Source organism: Sturnira hondurensis, unplaced genomic scaffold (assembly GCF_014824575.4).
Source record: "Sturnira hondurensis isolate 20B ecotype Veracruz unplaced genomic scaffold, ASM1482457v3 Scaffold0004474, whole genome shotgun sequence".
In the NCBI taxonomy this organism is placed as follows: Eukaryota; Metazoa; Chordata; class Mammalia; order Chiroptera; family Phyllostomidae; genus Sturnira; species Sturnira hondurensis.
In genome coordinates, this window is record NW_028077105.1 from 6,197,078 (window position 1) to 6,214,588 (window position 17,511).

Genomic DNA, 17,511 nt, shown 5'->3' on the forward strand with positions numbered 1-17,511 from the left:
TGGAAATTGCTTAAAATAGCAAAATGTTAGGATAAAAGAAACATCTATTATTTCTTTGTACAATGGTTTAACTCTCATTATCAAGGTATAACGCAGAAATCAAGGAACCATGAAATTACAGCGTTAAAAGGAAGATTTCATATGCCCTTCCATTCAACTCCACATGGGGAGTTTGTTTTAGTTTGTATGTTATTTATATTTTGGGAGGATCTTTGCTTGGTTATTTTCCAGTTTAGATAAAGCAATATGTGTTATTAAATGTATTTTTCCCTTAAATAAGACTTTGGCATCTGTCATCCAAACTGGCTATTAATTTCCAAATCTGAGTGCCTTACTAGGAAGATAGAGTTAAACAGCACAGGTCAAATAAAATTGATTTTTCTGCTTAGAAACATGTTTACCACACAAGCATGGGGACTGGCGATGGTCACGAACACTCTCAGGCCAGTAAACACCATCACAGTTGAGACTGTCTGGGACCACCGGGGAAAACAACTCCTGGAGTTCCATCCAACGCAGTAAAACAGTAAAACAGTCAGTCAATACTCAGCTCGTTTATACTCATCTTCAACAAGGATTTAGAATATTACGTGATTGCTGACCTTCCAAAATTGAAGGTGAGTGCTGGCCATTTTCTTTTTTTGACTCAAGAAAATAACCAATATGGAATAAACAAATAAAAACATCCTTTGTAGTAACTTACGATAACCTGAACACACATTCTTCCCTCTTTCTCTTTCCCTCACCCTCCTCTCCCTGTCTCCCTCCCTCTCTTTTTTTGCCTCCTTGCTCTCATCTCTCTCCTCATCCCCCCAGAAAAACAGCTTACTTTTAAAATATTCCCTCCATGTGCCACAAATAACACTTTCAAATAGTCATTATGCTGGAGGGGACTGGGACCTCTGGCCAGGCAGGATTCTGCTTCATCAAAGGTCCTGCCGCTGCTGCCCACCGCTACCACTGCAACATATAAGCTTCTTTGAAGACCAGCTCATTCCTTGTTTTTCATTTTTTACTGCCTCCTAAAAGGATAGTTTCAAAGTGTAGCAGAATGTTCGCCACACTTACATCTGCCCGTGCATTCCGTTAGCCAGCACTGCAGATGTCAGCAATGCGAGCAGAAGCCCTGGGTGAGACTCACTTCACGCGGCAGCACTAGGCAGCAGTAAAGGTAACAACAGGGATGCTCTCTGTGCCTTGACCATGATTGTTTTTTTAAAAATCCTCGATTTAATACAGTTGTGTGTCTACACAGGGCTCTGAATTCCACATCTGCACTTTAGCATCATTATCATTTTCATGTTTATTTTAGAGTGAAATTTCTAGGCTGTTTACGGGACCAAAGTTTGGAACATAAAATTTTGAATTGGATCATTTCATTTCAAAATGCGGCTTGTGGGTGAGGATACAAAAGGGTTTAATCTCTTTTTAAAAATCACGCACGCCCTCCCTCCTGAAATCATGGCGTAACTATATCACTTTATGGTCCACGTGTGGGTAAATACCTCCCAGTAAGACACAACACGCAACCATTTAGCAAAACATCTGTTGACCCCGAAACTCAGCAAGTACATCCAGCATCCAATCTGAAAGACGGGGTTTTACATTTGCAGCATTTTTATGTTAATATTTTATTTTCCCCTTATGGATCTCATATTTATTTTTTTATGTGCATTTTGCTCCTTTTAACCGAGTGGCAGTACTGTGAAATATCACAGGCCTTTTACTCAGTATTTTTCTCTAACAAGCCAACCAGGTACAAATGAGACTTTTATATTCGTTTGTAAATTTTAGTTGAGGGCAGTTGAAAGAAGGAAAAATAAAAAGACAAATACTACATTTGTGTAAGGTTTAATTCACATCACTCCTCCAATCCTGTGCTGTTAGCATGTGTCTCGATAAATAGCCTTCAAAAAGAAATTACTGCGGTGTAAAAATAGTTTCCCTGAATTCACGTGCTTTTTACTATTCCCAGGTCTCAAAATGGCTTTTAAAATTATTTTTTCAGACTGTTAGGGCTATGGACCCCGTATTGTGATATGTTTCTCTGCCCTGCTCCCTAGAGCGGTGTTGGAGTGAGGGGACGTTAAGACAGCTCGGCACCACACTAGTCTCAAACAGACCCGACTCGGGAATTTCACTTTTGTTGCCAGAAAAAAAAAGGAACATGAGAAAGTAAAGTGTCAAAAGAGGTTGGGGAGTTTAAGCCTGAGAAGAAAGCCCACAAATTAACTAACTAATAGCTAATAAATTAATAAATAAATAGGAAGTGCGAATCTATTTGTTCCACAAAATATTTGGGTGCCTACCACTCCAAGCTAGGCACCACAGATACAGCTCGGAAGAAAGTAAGTGTTTCCATGGAGCTACTCCATGGGGATGAATTTCCAAAGCACATCTGTTTCCTTGATACTCTCCCAATTACGCCCAGGTTTTCAGAGTAGGCCCACTCTGAGGCCTTTTGGTCTTCAGGTAGCTCCAAACAAACCTTCCAGACAAACAGTAGGAGAGAAGGGAACATACAGTCCAGGGTTACAGATCAAAACCTTCTCTTCTAGGAATATGTCAGAGTTTCGGTTTTCTAGTTACGGATTAAGTAACTGTATTACCTCGGTTGACAACCTCCCAAAGCACATGATGAAGGGACCTCACCAGCTAGGGATGGTGGATTCTGTAATAACAAGGCACAAAGCAAATGCAACCTGAAATAGTAAACTAAAGCCAAACAGTTTTTAAAGAGATGAATCCTCTCCTAAGGGCAGCCTGCTGTAGTCTGCTTCTTACCTCAGCTTCTGTTTTCCACTAACAGGTCCCTTACCAGGCGCCAGCGCCTTACTGCCCTCTGCTGGCTAGGCCTGAATTCTGTCTTTCTAAGCTGCTCTGGTTTTCACAATTTAATTTTACTACACAAGTAAATTCACTTTTCACAAAACATTTTTAAAAGTTTTATATTAATGGTCATTAAAATGAACTCCAATAATATCTTATAGCATCACTGTATTTAAAATGTGTTATGACAAAAGCAACACGTTGATTAAAGGAGAAAAACAAGCAAATAAAAACCAAAATACCCACTTTCAAGAAATAACCATTAAAACCTGATGTGTACCTTTCCATTCTATTCTCTGCTAGCATGCACCCTTTTATTCCTTTATTTTTAAATAAAATGTGGTCCTATTGTGCATGTTATAAATGTTGCTTTATAAAGATTATATTAACAAATACCCTTCTATGCTGTCCATTTTTATGGCACCATAACATCCCATTATGTAAGTGTACCACATTTTACATAATCATTCACCTTCAACCAACAAAACTTTTATTAACAGCTCTGTGATAAATATACTTACAGCTATAACCACTCTTTCATCTGTAATTGGTAATAAATAGTTTATCTTAGCCAAAGGCATTCTCAATTGATGTTTTACAGTTTTTCTCTCCTTGTATCAAAAAACTGCAAGGGTAACAGAACCTCCTGGTTGGCAGGACCACAGAATGGTCAGCGGGCCCTTTCTTGGTCCATAAAGAACAGAGAAACTTGAAAGAAACTGAGTTTCTACCTATGAAAGCACTTCTCTGGCACATTCCTTTTCCAAAGTCAATTTGCTGTGGAAACCTAAACAGGAATGCAAACAAGGCAATGAAGATGGTCAGCGGATGTGGAGCAAACGTAGAGAAATGCTCTTAAAGACGTTTCATGCCAGCAAGGTCAGAGTTCAGAAAATTGCGCCTTCGGTGTAAGTAAAGCATCTTTAGGATCATCCTTCTCCCTGGTTTCCAAGCCTTTCCCAGCCAAAGCCAGACTGTAATGCAACTTTAACCAGGCAGACTGTAATAAGAGTCTAAGGATTTTGATAAAAAGCTGACCAAAATGTCTCACTTACAACAAAAAAGTTTCCATTTAGGTGTGCATATGCCATTTGAAGGGTAACCCGTTTTTTAAAAAGTACTTATGACTTATGTTTGCCGCGGGGAAAGACGGTAAGCCAGTCTTTCCCAGGTGTCAGGACAGGCAAATCTACAGGCACTATTTTTCCAACTGGCTCCGGCAATGGATAGAATTTTTAGCAATAGTTTTTTGATTACAGTTTACATTCAATATTATTTTGTGGAATTTCAGGTGCACAGCACAATGGTTAGACAACCACATATTTCACAAAGTGGGCCCCCGATATGTCAAGTACTCACCTGGCACTACACAGCTGTTGCAATATTATTCTCTATGTTCCCTACGCTGTACTCTACATCTCCATGACTGTTTTGTGACTACGGGTTTGTACTTCGTAATCCCTCCACCTTTTTCACATAGCCCTCCAAAAGAAGAGAGTAATTTTTTTTTAAAGATTTATTTTTAGAGAGAGGACATGGGATAAAAAGAGAGAGAAACATAGATCAGTTGCTTCTTGTACGCGCCCCAACTGGGGACCAAACCCACAAACCAGGCTTGTGCCCTGACTGGTAATTAAACTAGCGATCTTCTGCCTTGCTGGACAACACCCAACAAACTGAGCCACTCTAGTCAGGGCTAAAATATTTTTTAATTATGTACATCATTTTCTTTTAGACAATGGCACTTACTGCACATTTAATAGGCTACAACATAGTATAAATACAACTTTTATATGCACTGGGAAACCAAAATATTCACGATTTGCTTTAGTGCAGTGGTCTGGGACTGCAAACCCAATGTCCAGGCATATCCCAAACCCAGTGTCCGAGATATGCCTGGATTTGCATACCCCACGTCCTGTACAGCTGATCGCCCTCTGTAAGACTGATCTTCAACTTTGACCTCAATGACCTGCCACCAGCGCTTGGTCTCCATGGAAGGACAGCAGAGCCTACTGGCCTCTCTCGGGCACCTCCTTACCCAGCCGTGATGTTTCCATTGTTCTTGCAAGAACTTATTACGGGAAAGTTTTGGTCTTCTTGCTTTTGTTTGAGCTGAGGATCTTGGCTGGGAAGACAATGCCCTACCCCTCTCAGCCATCAGCCTGCCCCATCCTCAGCCCGTGAGTAGTGAAAGCTATGATCTTAATTTCCCTCTTTGGGTAAGTATCCCCCCCTGCCAAGTCTCAAGGAGCATTACAAGTTTGCTTCTGCTCAGTATATTCCTTGAGCCCAACTCTATGTACATTCATTTAAAAACGGGAAGGGTGAGAATCAAGTTCCATTTTAAAGGGTAGGAGTCTTCAGTAAGACTAATAGATGTTCCTACACTCCTAGTTTACAACCTCTAAACACAATAGTTCAACTGCCTCAACAATTCAGTTCAAGGTGAACTTTAAAAAAATTTGTATTTGGACAGGCGAAACATTGATTTTTGTTTCATCCATTTGTGCACTCATTGGTTGATTCTTGTGCATGCCTTGACCAAGGATCAAACCTGCAACCTTGGCACATTGGGACGATGCTCCAACTGAGCAACATGGAGAACTCAAAAGACACCACTGCTACAGCCTTTTTGTAATTTTTCTATGGATACCCTTGTTCATTTTTAAAAAGCATTTAAAGTGGCTTACCAAAAGTACATATACATTACAACCTTTTTTAAAAAATCAGAAACAGGCAGAAATAAAACAAAGGGGAATATTTGGGTTGGAGCACGTGTCTCTGTCCACGGGAGTTAGAAAAGTATCATCAAGTATTTGGCTGTTTTCCCATTTGGAGAACATGCGGGATACCCACAAGGTTGTAAGTGCACACAGCCACTGGTTTTTCACTAAACACTTTTGCCCAATAAAAGATGGATGTTCACATGTAGCCAGACATGTTGCTGGTCAAAACCAAAACAAAGGACCCCATACATCACAGGAATCTAGAGTGGATGTCTTAGTAAGACAATGTCCCTCGACTGTAGAAACAGGACAATGCAGCACTCTGAGGTTAAGGGATAGAAGGGACAGACTTGAAATGCTGATTAAAAAGGCTATTGCATTTGACCCTATTTTAGCAGGACAAAATCCAGAAGAGATTGAATGAGTGGACTACTCTGCAGACAATGAACAAAGTACTTACCGAGGCTGCAGAGCCAAGGATGAAAAATTCCTCTTTACACACGTCAGTGGTGGTACAATATGAAAGAGGACTCACTACGCAGTCCTTCGCGCTCATCTCAAAATGGAGAGTAAAAAAAAAAAAAAAAATGGAAATGCTTGGAGTACCAATAAAAATAGCTCTCTCCTATGAGCCGGAATTCGTTTCCCATAAAAGGTTGTTTTACAGTATATATGGTTCTTCTGCTATCACAACAACTCACACAATGGCAGGTAAGACTCGAGTGTATAGATGTAAAAAAGTAGAACTTACTTTCCTTAGTAAAGCCAAATAGCTCAGGTTGACATTTAATGGCAGCAGATAACCCCAAATTACAACCAAGAGGCCCATCCATGCTTTATAAACGTTGGCTCCTGAGCTCACATTCGAGGCCACTCAGTCCACCAGCGGGTACCACGCTGAGAACCAGCTTTTGGTGATACTAAAAGGTTGCTGTGTTTAAAGGCAGATTTTGGAAAAGGGCTTAAACCTGCACATTCCCAAGGGGGGGGGACCTCCATATTTTAAGCATTAGAAACCAAATGTGGCTAAGTGCAGCTTCCGCTGTGCCGTCTAGCAAGTCAGGCCAAGGTAGAGAACTTCCAATTCTTGGACTTTTGTCTTACATGGTTTGATGCTTTATGCTCACACCAATATACCCAGTTTGATCTTGAAATACAGGTCACTTCTCCCTGCCAAGATTCGTAGGGACTAGAGTACATTGAATTGAAGCATGTTTAGCTTTTGTGTCTAACACTCAAGCCAATAAAAACAATGGACATCCTGACCTTTCCGAACAGGCCTGCCCATAAGCACCCCTGGACACCGCATTTCCAGTGTCCCATAGCCTGAATCCAATCCTGCTTCTCACCATTTCTCCAGGCTCTACAATGGCCAAATCAGCCGTGATACACATCCACTCCAAGACCCTCAATCACCCATTACCATCTTTGTTTGAACCGTTCCTTTCACTGCCAACAGAGGCTGGCTACTGGTCAGGAGGGTAGGCTTTCACTTAAAAACAAACACTCGAGAGAATGAAGAGCGCACCTTCAATTATTTGACCATGATTTTGACTGCTTTGCCCTTGACTAACACAGACCTTATTCTCCTCACCCCCACCACACACACAAACACCAGAGATGAGAAACAAAAGCCAAGTTTATTTGTTCATTTCTTGCACTTGAAGTACTCCTCGATGACATCCTTTGCCTGAGACTCTTTGCCATAGTCCTAAAAAAAAAAGTCATTTGCTTTTTTAAAAAACTAACATTTAGAAATTCCACCAAGTCATCAGCACTAGTTATAGTGAAGATTTAAAACTAGCTCGTATTATGAAACTGGTTTCATTATTAAAATTTCATGTAGCCATTTTCAGGGACCTTAATGACTTTAGTGTCTTTAAGGCTCGTAACATGGCTTTATTATTGCCAGTCCTCTAAATTTCTGCAGAAACACATTCAGGTAAGCAGACTTGTTGACTGGCTTGAATTATGGCTCATTTTCCTTTTGTAAAAGGCAGAAAACTTTTAAAATGTCAAGAATCCCATTTTTCCTTTAAAGACACTCTTGACTTAACATGTAAATTAAATACACCACTGCCCAGCACAACCTTCATCCCAGAGACAAACACGGACTTACCTTCACCACCACACAACTGCAACCAACCACTTTACGGGGTTTTCCCTCTCTGTCGATCTTACAGAGGCCTACCCATTCTCCTAGTTTCTTATTGTCGTCAACCTATGGGGGGGGGGATTTAAAACACCGTTGTATTAGCAGCCATGTTGCTGCGGCACCGACAACAATCAAACCCTACAGGCGCTGCAGTCAGATAGGGTGACAGGGCAGTCTCCTCACGGCAGCTCGGTAGAGGGAGCCAGTTGTCATCACGCACAGCACCAGAATAACCACCTATAAGCATTTGGTTGTGTTCCGTATCAACACCGAAATTAGCATTTTTAAAAATACTACAGGAATAAAATAGTCGCTTCCGTAACCACCTACAGCATGGCCAACATCAAGTTTATGTGATGTTTTCATACCTCCACAAAGAAAGAAAACTTGACACTTTTGCTCTAGTGTGACACAAGTCACTCAACACAGCTACTCCTGACACACTGGCCCAATTTTCATTGAGCTGAACTTATCTCTTAATAGCTCGGATAAATCAATTAGATGGGTAACATACCTTAATTAGGTTGATCTGGTGTTCAGCACAAAGAGCCTCCACCAACTTGACATACATGGGCTCATCACAGTTGGATGCAAGCACACAAAGGTGGGCCTGGCGCCTGAAACATATAATAACCCCAAAGTAAAAGCTGACATGTAGGTCCATGTTCACCACATCCGCACTTTACAAGGGAGTTGGCTTTGCACTGGCAACACCGGCAGAACATAAGCATCAGACCCACTGGTGAAAACTGTTGCAGTTTGATGAACCTGTTACAAGTCACACATATTCATCCATAGAAACACCAAGTATTCATCACGAACTTGAAAAAACTGAAGTTCATGAACAGGAATCAATTTACCACTTTGTGGCCTACAGGTGGCCAAGACATATATAAAACGATGCTCAATATCCCCAATCAACAAAGATGCAAATTAAATCCAAAGTGGTACTACCCCACACCTGTCAGAATGGATACCATCAATAGATCAGCAAGTGCTGGCAAGAACGTAAAGAAAGGGGAATAGCGCGCTGTTGGTGGGAGTGCAGATCTGTGCAGCCACTGGGGAAAGCATAGGGATACCTCAAAAAAATAAAAAATGGACTTGCCTTACGACCCTACAATACCACTTCTGGGAGTTTGTCCAAAGGAACCCCCAAACACTAATCCAAAGTATTTATTCATCCCTACGTCTATGGCAGCATTATTTACAATAACCAAGATTTGGCCAAGTCCCCATCAGTAGACTTATGGATTTTAAAAAAGCTCTGGCTCATTTACACAATGGCATATTACTCCACAGTTCAAAAGGAAATCTTACCCTTAGAGACAGCATGCATAGACCTGGAGAGCATTATGTTAAATAAGCCAGCCAAAGATAAATATCCTATGATTTCACTAATATGTAAAATCTAAAGAATAAAACAAGCATAACAGAAACATATGCACAGATACAGACCGCTGTTTTCTGGGGGTGTAAGGTTGGGTGAAAAAGGCAGAGATTAGGAAAAAACAAAAACCTCAGACAGATGACAGTTTGATCATTACCAGATGAAAAGGAGGTGCAGGGGATGAATGGCTGACAGGGGGAGGTTTGACTTGGGTGGTGAACATACAATTCAATATACAGATGTGTTGTAGAATTGCACCTATAAAAACTTGTACCTGAAACCTACAAGACTTCATGAATAAAAGTAAATGAAAAATTAAAAAAGGAGAAAAAAAACAGGCTTCTTTGCCAGGCAGTCTTAACAGAGACCATTGTATGAAACAAACTGCTACATTAGAGTTGTTCCCTGTCACTGGCCGGAACATTAAAGCACCACTGCCAAGATTCACAGTGCAGGAGATTCATACCAAAAACTGAGAAAGTGCTTCCAACAAGTGTTTCACTGAATTAAACTCGCTTGAATGTAACTATCTTAAAGTACTCTTAAAATGCATTCAAATTCTCAAATAGTTAACACGTGCAGTTTTGCCAAAGTAACCAGCCAGCCCAGAATCTGAAGTCATTTGCAAACTTCACTTACTGATCTTAAAGTCCAGAGGCTTCTGCAACAAACTGAAATTCCATCAAGTTACCTCGATGGCTTAATTTGGCAACTACTAAATAAAGGCTTGTATTTGCCCCGTAGATAATGTGTGAAATGAGCCCCACGACCTACAGATTTGTCAGACTTATTTTGTTTCACTCATAACAGGAGTGAAGGGGTATCCGACAATTTAAGTCATCATTCAAAGCTGTAGTTTTAATTTATGAATCGAGTGTTCATCCCCATTCCAAACAGAAACCCACGAACTTTAAGTGGGCTGTGTAGATCTGAGATCTGATACCTTTTCCTAGGTTTCCTGTAGAACGGATGCCATTCGCAACTTTTGTACTAAAACCGCGAACTTCACGCTTTCTTCCCTCGGCTGCAGTTTTGTTCGGGTTCCAACCCATAGTATTGAGATCGAAACACGTACTTGTCTAAGGCTTTGGCAGCTTCGCGAATTCCGCGCGCTAGGCCATCGTGAATGAGGGCGGTCTTCAGCACCTCTTGTAAAGCTGTATTTACGTCCATTACACCTCCAGCAGCAATGCTGAAATACAGAAGTCAGAACGATTAGCAAATTTCACACAGACACACCAACTAACAATTCGTACTCAACAGGCATGGATGTGGGAAGCTTAAGGCGCCACGGCTGTTCCAAAGCCCGCGCTGCCGACCCGCGACCTGCGCCTTTCCGCACCACGTTCCCAACCCTGGGCTCACCCTTCCTCGGCCATGGCGGTGGGTTATGGGTGGAGCCGAATCTTGAACGCACTGCAATACAGAAAAAAAGAGAAAGGGCCCTGGTTGACAACAGGATTGATTAAGGCCTGGTACCCATGGCCAAACCCAGCAGAAAAAGACACCGAATCACGCGCCATAATGACCACCCTCCGCGTGGCCCCTCTCACCCCAAGCCTCCGCGCAGCTCCGCGGCGGCAGGGAAAGAGACTGTAAGCGCCCGCATGACGGTATTTAAGCGTTTCCCAGGACCCCCCTCATGCGCATGTGCATGCGGTTCCTTGAAAGAGGTGTCTCTGGTGGTGCCGGGCCTCGTGAATTTCTGTTCCGGATTGAGGCTGTATGACAAGGATATTGCTATTCCTAACTCTGCTCTATCACTGGGACGCGAAACAGGCACTAACACGGTCAGCCTCACGCCTTCCTTCCCCGCTAGGGGCGTGGCTTGCAGAGGCCCAGAGAGCCATTCTACGGAGCGCTAGAACGGCCAAGCCAAGCGAGCGCTTGGGCTTAGGCTTGTAAAATCCCTGCAATCTTGGCTGCGATAGAATGTCAGTTTTAACCCTGAAGACAAAATACTGTAATTCCTGTGGACTCCAGTATCTGCGCCTTCCTGAGTGGCACACTCTGAAGTCAGTCTGGATGTCCGTGAATGTGTCATTCTGGGTGATCGTCGTCCGTGTGTATGCGTGTTCATGAAAGTCCACACTTTTTCACGACTTATAAGCACATTGCAAATTCCACCTTCCCAACGACGATTAGTAAAGTGGAAACTTAAGCCACGTGGTTGTTCTGTTTCTCCATCTTCTTGGTCCCAGCTGAAGTTCTTTTTCTTTTTTTTAACACTAAATTATTCCCTTTATCTGTTATCTCGCTCAAATAGGGATTCGATAGGTCTATGTAAAACACAATGTATCCGACACAAGGATAGGGTCTGTTAATATGGGGGCGGGGGGAAAGGTAGCCTTTGAGAAATCTGGCATTAATTTCGCCATCCAGGACTGGTTGTTCGGAGTGAATCCGACAACCTTAAATTCTGACTTTGCCTGGAAGCAACGTTTTCAATTTTGCAAAGATGAGCCATTTCCCTACCCACATTTTCAACGAAAATACATTAAATATAGACGAATTCAGTCAGGACAGTCTTCCCCTTACAGTTTTCTTCCTCTCCTGACAAGTCGCCAAGCCAGACAGCAATCGTCAAGTGTTTGATAAATGTCCATCCTGGTTATAGTCAACAGCGAACAGTTAATGTAAGGCTGAATTCCCTGGAGGAAGGAAAAATGGGTAACATATAACTTAACAAAATGGGTAACATATAACTTCACAAAAATGGGATTTTGGTTAAGTTATAGTTCATTTTTAGCTTTTTTAACACTTTCAAATTTTCATTTTGAAAAGTGTTGAATTTGGTAGAGAATTTGGAAGAGAATGTGGTAAATAGCATGCCAACAAGTTTACCATTATCTAAAGTTCATACAGAGTAATATGCTGAGCATATAGTGGACTTCCCACTCCCTAAAAATATTAGGACAGAGCCATGGAATTTGGTAAAGACTAGAGAAACACAAATGGGGAAATCATTGTCAAACAACATGTTTACATAGGGGAAAATGATTAAGTACCTTTGAGTTTACACTATGGATAGTTTGTCTTCTAGCAGCTCATAATTTGTTTTGTAGACAGATGTGTCATGGGCCTATGCCTTGATATTTCACATTATAAATACCTTTTCTATCAGTTGTGAACCTCCCCCTTTAGACCTGGAGCTACACTTAAGAAAAAACCCTAGTTAGGCTCTGGCCAGTGTGGCTCAGTTGGTTGGGGCATAGTCCTGTGAACCGAAAGGTCATGGGTTGAATTTCTGGTTAGGACACATACCTACCCTGTGGGTTCAGTCCTCGTTAAAGCATTGTTTTTCACCCTTTTTCTCTCCCTCCCTTCTTGTTTCTTGAGAATCAATAAGCAGGCCCTCAGGTAAGGATTTAAAGAAATCCTTGTATAATGGGTTCTAATCTCTGAAGTGAAGTTAAAGGGCACAGTGGCAGTTGGAGGCTTCTTTATTTTTTTTAAATTTTAATTGTTGTTCAAGCACAGTTTTCTGTCTTTTATTCTCATCCCAGCCCACCCCACTCAGTCCTCCCCACCTCCCTCCCATTTCCACCCCGTCCCCCCCATAGTTTTTGTCCATGTGTCCTTTATACTTGTTCCTGTAAACCCTTCTGCTTCTTTAATGTGGATTCTCCTAATTCATTTCTTTAAGGTTACCTCTGCCTTAGATGTAGCCAAAGGTGAAAGACTACTAAATAGAGGCTAATGGCCAGACTCAGTCTAATACCAGCACAAAGTTCATCTGAAATATATATAAAAGGAAATAAATTTTAAAGTTCATTTTAGGAACAATAAAAATAGTAGATAATTTTATTTAGCACTTCCTATGCGCTAGTCAATGTGCTAATTTATTATCACATATTTTCTTCCTTGAGCATCATAGAGACCCTACGTGGTGATGGTGGTATTAGCCCCCTCTAACAGATAAACCAAGGCTTAGTGAGTTGCCCAAAGTCTCACGGCCAGTAAATAAAGCTGAATCCAGTGGCCTTCGAAGCTAATGCTTCTAAACTTTCAGCCATGGATAATTGCCCCAATGTGGCTGAGAGACCACTGAGAATTTAAGAAAAACTCTTTACATCTTATGTTTGTCAATAATACAACTGGTTCTACCTCGTGGTGCTAAAAAAAAAAAAAAAAAAAAAAAAGGTGCCTGGGGGGAGAAAGGGGATATTGCAGCATTAGGCAGAAAAAGAGGAAGCAGTTGAAATCCGGGTTTCTGTATTATCTAAGTACAGGTGTGTGTTAGTTTGTTGGGGCTGCTGGAACAAAAATATCACAAACTGGGTAGTTTAAACCACAGAGAGCTATTGTCTCACAGTTGTGAAGGCGAGTGCCTGTGATTAAGAGGTCTGCAGGGTTGCTCAAGAACGTTAAAAAAAATTCTCAATGAATGAATAAGAAAGATAGAAGCTATACATTTTTAAAGAAATTATAAAAGAAGATCAAATAGAAATTTGAGAATTAAAACATTAAATATGAGAAGCAAAAAAAATCACTGAAAGGGCTAGCAGTTGATTTGGAGACAACAAAAAAAAAGACAGTCCAATTCAAGCTAGATAAATCTGAAATTATCCAACTTGAAGAACAAAGAAAAAATGAAAAAAATGAATAAAGCTGCAACAATCTGTGATATAAAATTAAAAGACCAAATGTATACGTAAATAAGTATATAGTCCTAACATAATTGCAATTAGAATGCCAGAAAAAATGAGATAGAAAAAATATTTAACAAAATAATATCCAAAAGCTTCCAAAATTTAATGAAACACATAAGTTCACAGATTCAAGAGGCTAAGTGAGCCCCAAGAAGTGTAAATACAAACACACACATACCAAGGTATATCATAAGTGAAGTGCTGAAAGTCAAAGATAAAGAGAAAATCCTGAAAGCAGGCAGAAAAAAAAGGGGGGGAGGCGTAACATACAGGAGAACAACAATGCAAACTATACTGATTTCTCTTGAAACTCGATAGGGACCAAAGAACCAGGTCTCAAGAGGGCTGAAGGATAACTCGCTGCCCATGTTTCTATATCCGATAAAAAGATTTCTCAAGAATAAAGACAAAATACAGACATTCAGAGATAAACAAAAACTAACAGACCTCATCACCAGAAGATCTACACTTGAAGAAATCTTACAGAAAGTTATTAATATTAAAGAAAAATGATATCAAATGTAAAATTCAGATCTTCTAGAAAGAATGAAAAACATTGGAAGTGGTATATATGTAAGTAAACTTAAAATACTTTTTCTTAATTAAAAAGATGATTATTTAAAACAAAAATTATAACATTTCATTATGGACTTTATATTACTTGTAGATATACTTCATGTAAAAACTAAAGCGTAAATGATTGAAGAAAGTACTGGATAAGTGGACCCATCCAGTTATGAGGTTCTTACATTTTACATGAAGTGCTACAATATTAACTCCGACTAGACTAGAAAAGTTCAGAATGTGTATTATAATTCCTAAACAGCCACTAAATAATAGTTCAGAGATAGCCACAGCAAATAAATCAAAGTTAAAAGGAGGGGAAAAGACATACCATGTAACCAATGAATGTAAAGGCTGCAGTGTATATCGTTTAAATATACTTTAAAAGATAAAGTATATTTCAAGAGTATTACTAGGGATAGAGGTGTGTCACAGTAACAAATGAGTAAATTTAGTCGGGAGAGATAACAATCACACAGACACAGACATACACATAGAATTAAATTATATAATAAACAAATCCAAGATCATAGTTGAATATTGGAGCGTCCTTCTCTCAGCAATTGCTAGAACAGAGAGACAAAATAAATAAGTCACAGAAGATATTAACAAAACTATCGCTTTGACCTAATTGTTTTTTAGAGAATACTATACCCAACAATCATAAAATATACTTATTTTCAAGTACGTGCAGGACTGTTCACAAAGACGTTTGCTAGGAAATAAAACAAGTTTTGTAAAACTTTAAAAGATTAAAATCTTCCAGAATAGAAATCTTCCATGATAGGATTAATTTAGAAATCAGTATTATAAATATATTTGGAAAATCCCCAAATAATTGGAAATTAGCAACATGCTTTTCTTATGGGTAAAAGAAGGAAAAAAATGGGAAATTAGAAAGTACTTCAAACCAAATGATAATTTGTGAGATATAGTAAAGCAGTGTTTAGAGGAAAATTTAAATGCTGAAATGCTAATATCAGAACAGAGGAAAGGGCTAAAATCAATGACATAAGCTCCCCAAACTTAAAAATAAGAGCAAAGTAAATGAAAAAAAAAGGTAGAAGGAAGATAGTTTCACTGGTAAATTCTACCAGACTTTTAAGGGAAAAAACAATACCAATCTTATACAAACTCACCAAAAAAAAAAAAAAAAGCACAGGAAGAAAGAATTACCCCGCTACCAAAATCTGACAAAAGAAAAGAAAATTACAGATCAACATTACTCAAAATCATACATAAAAAAAATCCTTAACAATGTATTAGCAAATTGAACTCACATTATATGAAAATAATACTATGTCCTGACCAAGCTGAGTTTATTCCAAGAATGCAAGGTTGTGTTAACATTAGAAAATTGATCAGTAAAATTCATCATACTAACAGAATAAAGAAAAAAATTTCAATAAATGCAGAAAAATGTTTGATAAAGTCAATATCAAATCATGTAAAAATCTCTCAACATATTAGGAATAGAAGGGAATTTCCTGCATTTGATAAAATATACGCATGAATAACTCATAGCTAACCTCTCATACTTAACAGTGGACAACCAAATGTTTTCTCCTGAAGATCGGGAAAAAGTGAGGATCTCTATTCTCATCACTTCTGTTTATTTTATTTGTCATCCAATAAGTGAAAATACAGTAAGTGAAAGAAATAAAAACCTATAATGCAGAAAGGAATAAGTAAAATTCATAGATGGCATGATTGTTCACATAGAAAATCTAAAAGAATCTATAAAACTACTCTTTGAACTAATGAAGGAATTTACATGTTTGCAAGATACAAGATGAATGTAAAAATTATTTTACTTTTATATACAATCAGCAAAATATTGAAAATTTAAATGTAAACATTTCATTTTAATAGGTTCTAAAACCAAGATATTTAGGAATAAATTTGGCACGAAACAGGTAATACCTCTACAATGAGCACTGCAAATCATTTCCAAAAGATATTAAAGAATATCTACATAAATGGAGAGATAAATCATGTTCACTGATTAAACAACTGATTTTTGAAAACTTAATAGTGATTGGACGTCAGTTCTCCCTTAATTGATCTACAGACTCAACAAAACTACAATGAGAATGCCACCAGGTATTTTGGAGGAATTGAGAAATGATTCCAGCCTTTTTGCAGAAATTCAAAGGACCCAGAATAGTCAGACTGTTCTTGAAAAAGAAAAACAAAGTTTGGTGAATCTTCTCTACCTGGCTTATGTGCTGAAAGCCAGTGAGTGCAAGAAGCTGGTACCAACTAAAATCCCTCAGCCAAGGGGAGCAACATTCCAGCAGAGTGGGGACAAGGTTTTAACTGCTATGGCTTGTGCTTAACTGCATTGGCATCACACGCTGCAGATGTGTGTCTGGTGGTGGTGCACAGGTGTGTGTGCTGGGCCACTTCCGTGGTGCGATTTTAGGCACGTCGCCTGTTAGTGGTGCCTATAGTCCTCCTGATGATTTTGTGTGCTACCTGATAATCTATGATACAGTCCTTTTCTGCTTAAATTAGCAAAAATGGTTCCTTTTGTTAACAACAGGGAACCATGAGTGATACAGATACTAGGAAGAAAGATAAAGAAGGGTGAAGGGACAAAGGGTGAGCAAAGAATGAGGACGTGGCATTTGAACACACCGTATTATTCCATTTTAATTTGTAAAACTAAATTCAGTACGTGTATCTATGTCCAGATGGACAAAGAATAATGTGAATAGATTATTATGGCAGGAGGATAATAGCTCCTGAAGATATGTCCACTTCTCCAATCTCAGGAACTTGAACATGTTACCTTATTTGGGAAAATAATCCATGTAAATGTGATTTAGTTACAGATCTTAAGATGAGGATATCATTTTGGGTTTGGGCTTAGTGAAATTAACATTGAACTTCAGGCCTATAGGAATGTGTTGTTTTAAGTTACCAAGTGTGTGGTAAATTATTACAGCAGCTACGGAAAACTAATACAATAATGTTTTCACCTGTAACCCTCATCACCTGGAGGGAGGAAGGAAGGTAGAGGTTAGAAGTGGGGAGAAAGACAGGAATATGTGTATATATATATATATATATATATATATATATATATATGCCACAATACCCTTTGTATAAATTGAAAGTATATGGACACACAACAAGAATATAAATTTCATGAAAATATATATGAACAAAAAGATCTGTCTGTAGTCA

At 39.3% G+C, this 17,511-nt stretch overlaps 1 protein-coding gene and 3 non-coding genes across 4 annotated transcripts; all 4 read right to left on the reverse strand.

Moving 5' to 3' along the window:
• Window positions 1–7,179: 7,179 nt before the first annotated feature.
• On the reverse strand, window positions 7,180–10,707 carry RPS12 (ribosomal protein S12). The gene is made up of 6 exons (XM_037045716.1): window positions 10,657–10,707; window positions 10,469–10,519; window positions 10,179–10,295; window positions 8,228–8,330; window positions 7,678–7,779; window positions 7,180–7,269 (listed from the first exon to the last, which is right to left on the reverse strand). Exons 2-6 carry the CDS (start codon window positions 10,480–10,482, stop codon window positions 7,207–7,209), a joined length of 399 nt encoding a protein of 132 aa, XP_036901611.1. The 5' UTR covers window positions 10,483–10,519; window positions 10,657–10,707; the 3' UTR covers window positions 7,180–7,206.
• LOC118986836 (small nucleolar RNA SNORA33) lies at window positions 7,397–7,524 on the reverse strand. The gene has a single exon (XR_005066467.1). It is a non-coding gene; the product is annotated as a small nucleolar RNA SNORA33 (small nucleolar RNA).
• On the reverse strand, window positions 7,860–7,936 carry LOC118986837 (small nucleolar RNA SNORD100). The gene has a single exon (XR_005066468.1). It is a non-coding gene; the product is annotated as a small nucleolar RNA SNORD100 (small nucleolar RNA).
• LOC118986832 (small nucleolar RNA SNORD101) lies at window positions 9,880–9,953 on the reverse strand. The gene has a single exon (XR_005066463.1). It is a non-coding gene; the product is annotated as a small nucleolar RNA SNORD101 (small nucleolar RNA).
• Window positions 10,708–17,511: the final 6,804 nt, after the last annotated feature.